At 36.8% G+C, this 13,518-nt stretch overlaps 1 protein-coding gene across 1 annotated transcript in view; it reads right to left on the bottom strand.

Moving 5' to 3' along the window:
- LOC112049579 (kinesin-like protein CG14535) overlaps positions 1-13,518 on the bottom strand; it is a 413,102-nt gene that overhangs the window by 318,989 nt on the left and 80,595 nt on the right. Inside the window, exon 3 of the mRNA XM_052883591.1 lies at positions 12,405-12,477. Coding sequence (XP_052739551.1) covers positions 12,405-12,477 — 73 coding nt within the window. The remainder of the gene's footprint in view (positions 1-12,404; positions 12,478-13,518) is intronic.

Raw genomic sequence — 13,518 nt, 5'->3', positions numbered from 1 at the left:
AAATTTTAAGCATACCACAAACTTTCGGCTTCATAATTGTGTATGTATTAACTTTTGTTATTAGACCTCGACCTGATGTCGTGATAGCCCAGTGGATATGACCTCTGCCTCCGATTCCAGAAGGTGTAGGTTCGAATCCGGTCCGGGGCATGCACCTTCAACTTTTCAGTTGTGTGCATTATAAGAAATTAAATATCACGTGAGGAAACCTGCACATCAGATAGTTTTCTTAATTCTGTACGTGTGTGAAGTCTGCCAATTCGCATTGGGCCAGCGTGGTGGTCTATTGGCCTAACCCCTCTCATTCTGAGAGAAGACTCGAGCTCAGCAGTGAGCCGAATATGGGTTGATAAAGATGATGATGATGATTAGACCTAGTCAACAAATAATCAAAAACTCTCATCATATGCTCAAAAAAAACACTAGGTACGAAAAAACAAACAAAGTACAGCTCGTTGTAACAGTGTCTGGCGGCATTCCTAAGACAAAGTACAAAAAGCCGTCTTGACACACAAGACAAGCGAGATGACTTCAAACTCTTGCGCGTAACAAAGACTTATCTGTACTTGCCAGAGTTGTCTGTACTTTGAACTTGCAATCTTGGACACTGATTGCGGTGTAGAGAGCAATCTCACCTTATGTACCAGTAGCGAAGGCTGAAATTTTGTAATAGGTTACCTGATCATGTGTTTTTCATGTCATGCGCAAAGGGGCTTATTGTAAAGATTGTAGAAATGTTGTGGTAATATGATACATATAGGTATATTTGTAGCGTATTAATAAAATTATAATTATTAAATATCTACAAATATGTATTGATTTTTAATAGCTAAGCCGCTAGGAATTGGGTTGCGTAGACTCCTCGCTGCTGGAACTTACCTGGTGTTTGTATGAATACAAAAATTTGTAAATGACTGATGGAAATGTTATTTCGATTCAATTTATATAAATAAACATATTTCAACTAAATATTCACCTTAACTCATATGTTTTATTAAAACAAGTTTTCTTTCAAGCGAAAAAAAACGTGACAAAATTATTTTTCTTTCACATCAAATTTTGTTTTACCAATGTAGCAGAAGAAAAATTAGGATAGCCACCACAAAACAATCACATCTGCCGATTGAACTCTGCAGGTTTTGTAACGATTTTCAAACACAACAGCCCTGAGCCAAATGCATCCACAGAATCCTTTCTAGTTAATAGTCAATCCACATAATGAGGGTCAACCAATATATGCAATCATTTCAACACCTTGGAACTCCGACGTCTCTCTACGGAATATGTTCTCGCCCAATGCCACTTGAGCTTAGCGACTCGTTAGGCTGTATAAGTAATAGGACGATGGAGCAGGCTTTGCTTAGATTTCTGATCGAATCAGAATTGAGGATATCCGCAAAAGAACCAAAGTCACCCACATAGCTCAACGAGTCGTGATGTTTAAGAGGGCAGGACAAATACTCGTAATTCGAAGAGCTAACGGACGGTAGGACCACAACTTCGAGGTTAGAATTAAACTTTTTTTTTATTGTTTACAAGTTAGCCCTTGACTACAATCTCACCTGATGGTAAGTGATGATGCAACCTAAGATGGAAGCGGTCTAATTTTTCAGGAGGAGGATGAAAATCCACTCCCCTTATCGTTTCTACATGACATCGTAGCGCTACGCTAAATCGCTTGGCGGTACATCTTTGCCGGTAGGGTGGTAACTAGCCACGGTCAAAGCCTCCCACCAGCCAAAATAACTAACTAACTAAAATAACTGAAAATTTCTTAGAAGAAAGAAAACTCAGTATCAACCCAGGATTTAACCCAGGATTCGATCCTCGTGATCGGAAACCAAACAGGCTCAATAGGATAGATATAATCTATAAAATAATGATCCACGCACACAATGAACACCGTTCAAGATAGTTGGCGTGTGTACACAACACACACACACTTCGCTCGTGACGTGTTGATCAATATGAATACGCCCTTATTGATACTCGTACTTAATTGTGGCTCAGGTGCTACTGCCGAGTGCCAATTATAAATAGGTATTTGTATGGGATAAATGTATTGGGTGCTATTTCTTTTTGTCAGTGTTTACATGTATCTAGTTATATCTGTATAAATATAAAAGTGCCTTGTTGATCTAGTTATATTTAAATTAAATTGGTTCATTTTGAGTATTTTTGAAACGCCAATTTTGTCCGTTTCTAGTTTCTATCGTTGCAGACGGTAGATTCTACTGAGAAAAGCAAAAAAAATCTCGTTTGGAATAATCGTCTACACTAATATTTTAAAGAGGTAGACTTTGTCGTATTGTAGGGATCTACTAAACTGATTTATAAAGGAGGAGTTGCTAATCTATGTTCGGCTATTTATCTAAGTATGTTTTTTTTTTAATTTTACGGATAGAAACCACGTCACCAAGAGTTTTGAGCGAGCGCAGAAGCATCGCCTGATGGTGCCTGAAGGCAGAAGCAGACGATGTGGGCGGATCGAGTCTCTAAGGGCAGCTCCTCTGAGACTCGGACCTCGGCTTAGAGGGCCGTTCTAGAAGGGTATTTTGGCCTGAGTGCATCAGTCCAGGTACCCCGAGACCTTCTTCTTTCACCTCGCATATTCCCGTTACCCAGGGTCTGCTTTCCCAATCAATCGGCGCCACTTCGAACGCTGGTATGCGTCTTCGTCAGAGAATCCCAGTTCTTTTAGATCGTTTTGGACCGTAGTCAGCCAAGTAGTCAGAGGTCTACCCCTACGTCTTTTACCCGTAGCTAGGTGCCCCAAGATCGTGGGTTAAAAAACCCACGTCCGGGTGACGTCAGATATCGGGGATCTCGTCTTCGCCGCAAAAGACGTTGCGTTATTTGTGTGTATTATAGACACTAACTACTTCCTGGTATTCTGACGAGAACGGGATAATAATAATGATGATAATGAAGAAATATTTTTCTTTTAATAAAAAGGAAAGAATTTACGCAGTGCATATACGGAAACACATCTGTCACACACTCTGTATACTCCAACAACAAACGATCGGTCGACATTCGACATCAATTTGTCTGAGACTCGTTAAAATCACGTTTCCCCTTATTAATTTTTACTCCCCACGCCATAGCCACGCAGGAAGCACGTTGTTATAGTCAAATTTACGATACTGATAGATGCGACATCGATTTTAGGGGACGTGCGTTGCGAGCGAGGAATGTGCCGCAAATTGTGGTAATTCCGCAATCCGCAAGGAATCGGAAATGTAGTGAGATTTGTGGGAAAATATCTCTCATATTTTTCAAAATATCAGCTAGATTTCCGTTGTAGTTGTTGTAGTGTTCCGGTACGATGGGTGTAAATTTTCATCCTCCTCCTAACAAGATAGCCCGCTTCCATCTTAGATTGTTGCATCATCACTTACCATCAGGTGAGATTCTAGTCAACAGGCTAACTTGTAAAGAATATAAAAAAAATAGTGTCTTATACAGACACTTATACCAATGATACGATTATATAGAGAAAGTATATTTTTGTAGTGATATATACAAGAATTTCTCATATTAATATAATATATTTTGTTATAAACACTTACGAGAGAACCTCTCTTAATGGGATGCTTTGATATTCAAAGTATGTAATTGGTCCATTGGTTTGAAGTGCGAAGAGAACCGAATGCGACATTTGCGTTATTCTTTGATCTTTGGGAAGGGTTTCATTATGCTCTCCAGAGATGAGAGCCCGACAGCCTCTTCGTCTTTCAGGATGTACTTATATTATGCATAATGTGTTTTGGATCAGGATAAAGAGAAAAAACGATGCTCAGCATAAAGTATATTGGAAGCGTACTTCGTCGTTTTACCTACCACGTGAATATATTTAAGTCAAGAGTGAATAAGCATTTTCTAGGTAAGTGGCTTTCAACATAGACTGCATCATTGCTTATCACCAGGCGTGATTGCAGTCACGCGCTTGCTTAAATCATTATTAATTTAATTAGCTGCACCTTCATAATAACTCGTACATTCTGGTGATACTTTGGTCCATTTTTAGTAAGAACGATGAGACATTATGAAAAAAGTCAGAATTTTCACAAATTTTCTTACATTAACTTTGTTATCACCGTATCGGCACGTATAGTCAAAGTCAAAGTCAAAATGCATTTATTTCAAATAGGCTTAGTATACAAGCTCTTTCGAAACGTCAGGTAATAATATTAAACATACGATAATGGTGATAATAATCATTCGAATACTTAAAATTAAAGTTACGAGGGTTCCAAACGCGCCTTGGTCCATATACATGATATCTTTACTCTGGTATCGGTCTCTGACAATCAAACACAATGTCTCTGGGAAAATGTAAATTAACGAGTTTTCCACAGACAAGAGCACAAAAGAAGCGATTCACAGTAAATTAGTTCTCATCTCGAGCAGGGCAATGAGGTGTCACGTGGGAAGATTATTCCAACATTATGTCCCCTTGGCTGACGAAAACTGTCCTGAGTAGAACATATTTAACACGTTCGCTGCGGTACGAGGTCAATTGACCTCGTCCACCTAGCGTCGCCAAGAGTTACGAGGTCGATAGACCTCGTACCACACTACAAAGTTTTAATATGAGGTCAAAAAACCTCGTACCGCACCAGAGGAAAGTACAGAAAAATCAGTACCGAACGTGTTAATGAATTTTGTAACGTAAAGTGTGCAAAATTATGTTTGTAAACAATTTGCCAAAACAACTGCTGGCCAACACAGTGATGTATTATAACTCAAGCCATTTAAATCATAAAGTTTTAGAATTTTCAGACGTGTTACGAGGGCCTACGAGTTCCATCTAACAAACTATAAATATACTAAACTATCTATATGTTATTATAAACATTGTCTGTTATTTGCTGATAATTATTCTTCAATGTCATGATTACAGTTTTTCGTTTATAAGATACTGATTTGACTAAACCTAAAGATTCTATCTTTAGCTTTATTATTTAAACTCAGATTAAAGTAAACTATTTACATTTTATAATTAATTTAAATATTATAATGATATTAATTTCATAATGTTAGACTAAGCCGTAAAACTGTATAATTAAAAAGTAGTTGTAAGATACAGAAACCATTTTGAATTGTAAAACTGATTGAGTCATAGTCGGTAATTATTTTGTCGTCTGGTAGTCAGTCGAGCGCGATCTTTGTTGGTGATAATACACTTTGTTGGAACTATACGAAGATTTTCATTGCTGAATACACATTCCTGACGTCACGCTGCCCGTCTCAGTAATAGACGGTCCTTTCCGGTGTTTCTTTCAGAAACGGCTTTATATAATACGCCACTAACTTGGCACCGCCTTCAAAGTGATCAGAAATATATACATACTATGGTATTTTCGCTTTTTAGATTATTTTTGTGATTTTGTAGTCGGTTGATTTTTTTCGTTAAAAAGATTTTATTTTCCTGTTTTAGTGTGTCCTGGCATAGTGAACGAAAGCGCCACAGTGCGGGCAATTTCATTATGTTCATTTTAACACAAAATTACCAATCTGGAAGTATATTCTTTCAAACAAAAGAAGATTTTTCAAAATTTGTTAAGAAATAACGAAGTTATGACGTAACAAAAAACTGAGTTTACTTAAATGAATAAATAAAAATCAGATCAGCGGCTAGATGATAGGCCGCGTGGTCATTTGACCACACTATGAGTTTATCCAAGTTGTCAGGAAGGCGGCGAGTTTTGGGCAATATGACCAAAATAATTCTCTGGTAACAAATAGCTGAAACCTTTGTGCTGACTCGAATCTAAATCGATAAAAGGTCGTTGGCTATACCTACTACTACTAAAATTTAGTGATAGCCCAGTGGATTTGACCTCTGCCTCCGATTCCGGAGGGTGTGGGTTCGAATCCGGTCCGGGGCATGCACCTCCAACTTTTCAGTTGTGTGAATTAGTCATCTTTAACTAGAGAATTAAACATTAAAATTCTAAGATGCATTGGATCTCAACTTAAGTAGGACATGATAGTCCAGTGGATATGACCTCTGCCTCCGTTTCCGGAGGGTGTGATTTCGAATCCGGTCCGGAGCATGTACAGTTTTCAGTTGTGTGTATTTTAAGAAATTAAATATCACGTATCTCAAACGGTGAAGGAAAACATCGTGAGGAAACCTGCATACCAGAGAATTTTCTTAATTGTCTGCGTTTGTGAAGTCTGCCAATCCGCATTAGGCCAGCGTGGTGGACTATTGGCCCGACCCCTCATTCTGAGAGGAGACTCGAGCTCAACAGTGAGCCGAATATGGGTTGATAATGACGCCTAAAATTTACGTAATTAGAAACTAAACTATCTAGTCATCGTCTCATCCCTAATTTAAATTGCAAAATCTAAACATTAGAGGAAAACGAATGGACCCCAGTTTAACGTAATTCACACTTTATTAGGTTGCGGTGATTCAGCAAATACCAATGTAGGGGGGCGAGGCGAGAAACAAAAACGAGTGTCTATCATTTTTGGAAGTGTAGTGGAAGATTTAGTGGCTCTCTACTGGGCTTTTGTTGAGTCATAGTAATATCTAAAGTACCGTAAGTACCGTATGCAATAGAGGCAGTCATCATAACCCTAAAGAAAGAAAGAAATATCTTTATTTTTGAGTAATTATAATTATAATTCACCTATATTAATGACATGTTATAATAGTAATAACATAATATTTTAATTGTAATTGTATTGTAATCTTTATTAATGTAATTTGTTTTTTTTTTTGTAATTTTTTAGATATCATTTTTTTGTTTCTTATATTTAATTTTATGTGACTTGTTTTTTTAATTTTATTGCTTTTAGTTTATTGTAGTCTGACATATTTTGCATAATAATTTGCATTGTTTAATTTGACATTTATTCATTTCTGACAACTGTAGTATTGACATAATATTAATTTGTGTACGCTGTGTTAACCTATAATTAGCTGTGCAATAACTACTCATATATTTATTTCAATGTAAATCATTAACATGTGAAATTGTAATATCCTTTTATCCTAATAAAATAAATAAATAAATAAATGTCACATATTACATAAATTATGTGGCATAACCTAGAAAAAGGCGTCATCTCATTTTAATCGCCCGCTGTACATTTAAAACCTCAGAAGTAGAGATCTACTGCTGAGGTTCTGAGGAGAAGGAGTATAATATCCAACACGATAACATCTAATGCGGGCTTAGAATTAAAATGTTTAATATTGTAGGTAAAGATCACTATCAAATGTTAAAGATCGTGATGGTCGGCTTAATAAGGGGGTGCAAAATCACTAATTTACCCAACACTTTCAGAAGCAAAATTCGAAGGCGTATAGACTTGTCCTTGCACATAAACCAACGACGTAAAATGTAGATTGGTTGACTAATCTACATTTTACGTAAATAGTTACTTAATAGTTACAGACAACGTTATGCATTTGTTACCTATGCCTTTTCAACGGATGTATACAATTTTGGAATGTTAAATTAGACTGACTTCCTTATAGCTTTGACTACCTTAAGGTATAGGTACGCAATCTACTCCTACGAAATTTGCGCTACCATCAGGTGAGATTGCAATCAATCGCAAATAAAAAACATAACATTAAAGTAACTGTAACATGAAACCCTAAAAACCAAAAATAATTAGGGTTAAGCAAATTCAATTGCCTAATAGAATAATTATATCACTCGATTACCCCATAATACACGTTTGACTCCCATTTTCTTTTAAAAAATACATCAAAAGTGGGCCCCTAATGCACCGAGCAATCTTTAAATCGAGGGGTGCATAATTTATCATGCACCCACTACCTCGGATCTAACGGTATTTTTATTACATCACACGTTTCCTAAAGAATGAATTTCAAATGGTGTCGGAAGTTTGTGTAGGGGGAAATAAATTCGACACTCTTACTAAAGTGCACATTTGAAATCGACTTTTATGTGAGATTTCGACAGCAGGAGAGAAATTTCGAAAAGATTCATTTATTTTGCTTCCAGAAGTTTAATTCTTATATAACACGATATTACTTATATCGAACGTTGATGATGAGATGAGTTTTAAGCTTAGAACAATTGTAAAGTTAATTTTAAGTTATACGTGATCACCACAATAACAATAATGTATAATAACAATTCAATGTTAATAAATATTTAAAATAAACATTATCACTTTCACTTTGAGTGTCTGTTTAAAAAACCGCTACGGTTTTTATAGATTTCAACAAAAATAATCACGGACAAACAACTAAAATGTGAATTTCTTTCCCTGGACGAACAATAAGTTAGTTCTGAATCGTGAATGTTTATGCGAACACAGGTGCACTCGCTTTTCTTCCACTGAGTGTTGGGGTAAAACATGTGCACATGTGAACCCCACGGGACAATATAAAGATAACAAGAGAAATGAGACCAGACGTGAAGCTTATGTACCGATATACCTAAATGTATCTAATTATTATTTATTAAGCAGAACTTAAAGAAATAAAGAAATAATAGAAGAACCTTACTTATATGTTTTGCACACTTCACAATATTTGAATTGCTAATCCAAAATTAAAAACAATAAAATAAATAATAACCTGCAATGTGCGCACAATCTAATAAAAGGCCCTGGCATTTTCTACCTACTCCAAATAAAATAAGAGTATACAGCTCTGGTTTTCAGTCTGTGACCTCGCGGTTTCACTCACGTAGTTTCAATGCCCATGTATACCAATACGGGAATAAAGTATATGTTTTTGATTTGTGAGTTTATTCGTTACAGATAAAAGAACAAATCTTCCCTGTTTATAATATTAGTGTCAACTACTGATTATTATAGTGGCCACTGAAAACTTTTTAAAAATAAAAAAAAAACAATAACTGTTATTTGTCCGAGCAAATAGTAGGGGTGCTAAGGTGTCAAGGGGTGTAAAAATCTCTAAAAAGAAATATACCGGCAGTGTAAATCGACTCGCAGTATGATTTATGTTCAGAATGAATGATCATCATCATGACGTTTTCTTTTAAACTTGCTGTGAAGGAAAAGCTTATGCCAGATTGAATTAGTAGCAGTAACCTTGATATTTAGTGATACTTAACTTGTTTTTTGACTCTCTAACAATAGCCTTATCCATCAAACTTTCAATAAGTACATATATTTACTGAGCCGTGATAGCCCAATGGATATCTCCTCTGCCTCCGATTCCGGAGGGTGTGGGTTTGAATCCGGTCCGGGGCATGCACCTCCAACTTTTCAGTTGTGTGCATTTTAAGAATTTAAATATCACGTGTCTCAAACGGTGAATGAAAACATCGTGAAGAAACCTGCATACCAGTCCTACAATCCCAATTTTGAAAATACTTCTTAATTCATACACAAAATTTCACTCCCCCTTTATCCACACGTAATATGAATATCCAGAAAAATTGAATTGTCTTGACTGTCCTCCGTCTTCATCACCAAATCGCTTATGCAGTCACAACCCATATGGGTGTAAAGTTCTCATCAATATAAAATATATCAAGTCTAAACACAAGGTGTGTACTGCACATGTACTGTGTAGGTAGCACTGTGAACCGTCGAGGAGGTCCCTTAACTCTCCTTCGGCTTCATCACCAGACCCCTAATACAGTCACAACTCATCTAGGTGGAAAGTTCTCATCAATACAAATTTATCAAGTCCAAACACAAGGTAGCTACTGTGAACCGTCGAGGAGGTCCCTTAATTCTCCTTCGGCTTCATCACCAGACCCCTAATACAGTCACAACGTATCTATCAATTCCGTCATAACATGTTAACACTCTTCTTCTCCTTTCATGTATAGTCCGATTATGGTCAAAACTATGGTCTTACTATGGTCGAATAAAACCTTTTCGTAGAGTCACGATTAGCATCGCCTTTCTTAGGAGCGCGCAAATTAAACAATGAACCGATTCATACGGGGCGTGAATCCATTGTCTACGATTAAGGGAATTACCTCCGAGAGACTGGCGCCAGACCATATCTGAGACAGATATCTAACGAGGCAAGACTAATGTTATTTTAGAGTACCAGAAATTAACTATTAAACTTATTAGGTGTTCATATTTTATACGATTTTGACTCCTATTAAAAGCTTAGCGGGCATATTATTTCTTAAATACTTTCTGGGGTGTGATTTTGGTTTTTTATACTCGTCGATGCTCGTTCGTTCATTCGTCTCGTTCGTTCGATCGTTCGCCTATCGTTATCAACCCAGATTCGGCTCACTGCTGAGCTCAAGTCTCCTCTAATAATGAGAGGGGTTTGGCCTTAGTCCACCACGCTGGCCCAATGCGGATTGGCAGACTTCACACACGCAGAGAATTAAGAAAATTCTCTGGTATGCAGGTTTCCTCACGATGTTTTCCTTCACCGTTTGAGACACTTGATATTTAATTTCTTAAAATGCACACAACTGAAAAGTTACACAACAACTTAAGGTGCATGCTTCAGACCGGATTCGAACCCACACCCTCCGGAATCGGCGACAGAGGTCATATCCACTGAGCTATCAGTGCTCTATATCCTATAGCAAGTTTTATTAGAATTTGAACTTTATTTCTAAGGGATGCCAAAAATAAAATGTCTTTAATAACGAAGTTGCCATGGAAATGAGCGATGTCACATCGCTTTAACTTTGCAGAAGGAAGGGTTGCTCTGCCCTTTATTGTTAGAGCACAGATTGCTTAAAACTACTGGCATTTGCAGCGCTAATCTTGATCATTCCATTTTACATCAAGTGGCAGTGGTTTTTTGTTATCATCATGTAGCATAATTATATATAATATATAATAATTATATAATCATATAGAAATAACCTAAATAACGGTATTTTGGTCAAATAACATGACTAGCTGCTACTACCACTACCACTATTTTAAGTAAATTGATGATAATAAAACATGTTAGATGCAAAAACGAAAATATGAAAAAAACCGATGTGGTGCTCATTATTTAATAGTACAATTCTTATACAAAAGCACAAGTATTCTAAAAATAAATTACAAGTATCATTCACGGACCCTGAAACCGCTACAAACGTCTCAAATTAGGACGGTCCCTTTATACCAGGATGCATGGTAACCGCGCGGACCCTTCATAAGCATACACTATTTGTTTTCTGCGGATCCCTCGAGATAACTATGTTTGCCCTCCATCTAATTTGATCCCACTGCTGAACTAATCCTGACGTATATACATCAATCTTATAATATTTCATTAAGACTATTTATCTTTATTATTAGCCGCGAGTTTGTCGGCGTCAAATTAATTAGGACCATTGGAATGAAAGGAACGATGACGTCCAATGTTAATCTCCTTCCTTTGAGTAAGCACGGTAGTAAGATAGGTATTATCTGATAATAAGGCAGGTGTAATAGCTTAGTGGATATGACCTTTGCCTCCGATTTCGGAAGGTATGAGATCGAATCCGGTCTGGGTCATGCACCTTCAATCAGTTGTGCGCATTTTAAGAAATTAAAAATCACGAGTTGCAAACTGTGAAGAAAAACCATAATGAGGTATCACCTGCATACCTGAGAATTTGCTTAATTCTCTGCGTGTGTAAAGTCTGCCAATTCGCATTGGGCCAGCGTGGCGGACTATTTGGTCTAACCCATCTCATTCTGAGTGAAGACTCGAGCTCAGCAGTGAGCCAAAATATGGGTTCATAATGATGAAGGCAGGTGTCATCTGATACTAATCAGCCTATTTGAAGATTTTTACAGAAAAGGAATGTTGGAGTTATACCAACACTGCTTCTATTCGTGTCAGAGGGCACAACACAATCATATTTAAATCTTTAATGATCACCACCAAACATCCCAACTACGGGCTGAGAGTTTTTACTAAAAAACTCAGTTTTACGTAGCCCAGGACCAGAAACCAGGACCTCACGGTCTTATCGATTTTACCGCAGAACAGCAGGTTGACATTCAGACAAATAGCAAAACACGTTTTAGTCCAATTTCATTATTTGGAACAGCTAATGATTAAAATGTCTTTCCAGCGTCTGTATCTAACATTACCTTACCTTATCAGCCGATAGACATCCACTGCTGGACATAGGCCTCTTGCATGGACCTCCAAACACAACGGTCTCGAGCCGCCAGCATCCAGCGACTCCTTGTAACCCGCTTGATATCCTCGGTCCACCTAATGTGGGGGTCGACCAACACTGTGCTTTCCGGTGTGGGGTTGCCATTCCAGCACCTTGGGACCCCAACGTTCATCGGCTCTTCGAACTATGTGGCCTGCCCGTTGCCACTTCAACTTCGCGACTCCATGAGCTAAGTCGGCTTTGGTTAGTCTGCGGATCTCCTCATTTTTGATTCGATCACGCAGAGAAACTCCAAGCATAGATCGCTTTTAGATTATATAAATACAGACAGACAAATCTTACCGCATTGAGAGCCTCCATTTCATACGGGCTTAATTTGTATGAGGCCTCGGACCCGACCAATCGTAAAGCAGACCTGAAAAAGAAAAAATATAATTAAGGATTACATGATCAAAATCAAATAGAGCTTCAATAGCTCAACGGTAAGAGTGGTCGGACTCATCACCAAGGAGTGGTGGTTCGATACCTGCCCCGTTGGTCTATTGTCGTACCCACTCAGTAGTTGAAGGACAATGGGAATATTAGTCATATTTAAAAAAAAAATATGGCAAATATTCTTTAAAAATAATAATAAACTTTGTAAGTTATTGCTAACTTTAGCTGCGACTCTGTTAATTATACTCTGTCTACTAAAGTTGTTTTATAGTATAAAACAATACCGAATAACAAGACAACATCAACAGTAATTCAAACTGAACTGTAGATACCTACTATATGAAAAATCTGCTAAATTATATCTACTATGGCTAAAGAGATACTTAGAAAAACAGTTGCTATAAAACTGCTTTTGTACAGGTCAATGTTTTACAGGTTCAACGTATTTATTCTAACTTGTATAAAGTTAATTGCTTGTTATTTGTAGTTACTAAATAAGTAAATACAAGTTTTATAGCTATATTATTTTATTTACTTCTAACGGTAGCCTGCGACTTCGTCCGTGTGTAATTCAGTTTTTCACAAATCCCGCTGTAACCATGGATTTTCGAAGATAATAACCTTTTTAACATGAAAATGGAACCTATTTCAAAGACGTATTTCAGTTATTTTAATTTTAACACGAAATTACGAAACCGATTTTCATAAAAAAGTTTTGGAACCAATCTGAAAGTATACTCCTTGAAACAAGAAAAGAATTTTTGAAATTGGTTTATAAATGATGAAGTTATGAGGTCACAAACGTTAAAAAAAACATACGAATTGAGAACCTCCTCCTTTTTTTGAAGTCGGTTAAAAAGTAGCTTATATGTTGCTCAATAACCTCTTCTATTTTCCAATGAAAGCCTCATTTAAATTTGGTTTTGTATATTTCATAAACTATTTATTTTTTTATATTTCATAAACTATTTATCATAAACTATTTATTAGAAATATGTTGACTAGGATAGAATACGATGTC

Source organism: Bicyclus anynana, chromosome 9, assembly GCF_947172395.1.
Source record: "Bicyclus anynana chromosome 9, ilBicAnyn1.1, whole genome shotgun sequence".
In the NCBI taxonomy this organism is placed as follows: Eukaryota; Metazoa; Arthropoda; class Insecta; order Lepidoptera; family Nymphalidae; genus Bicyclus; species Bicyclus anynana.
Note: the sequence above shows the minus strand (reverse complement) of the source record. Positions and strands in the feature narration are given on the sequence as shown.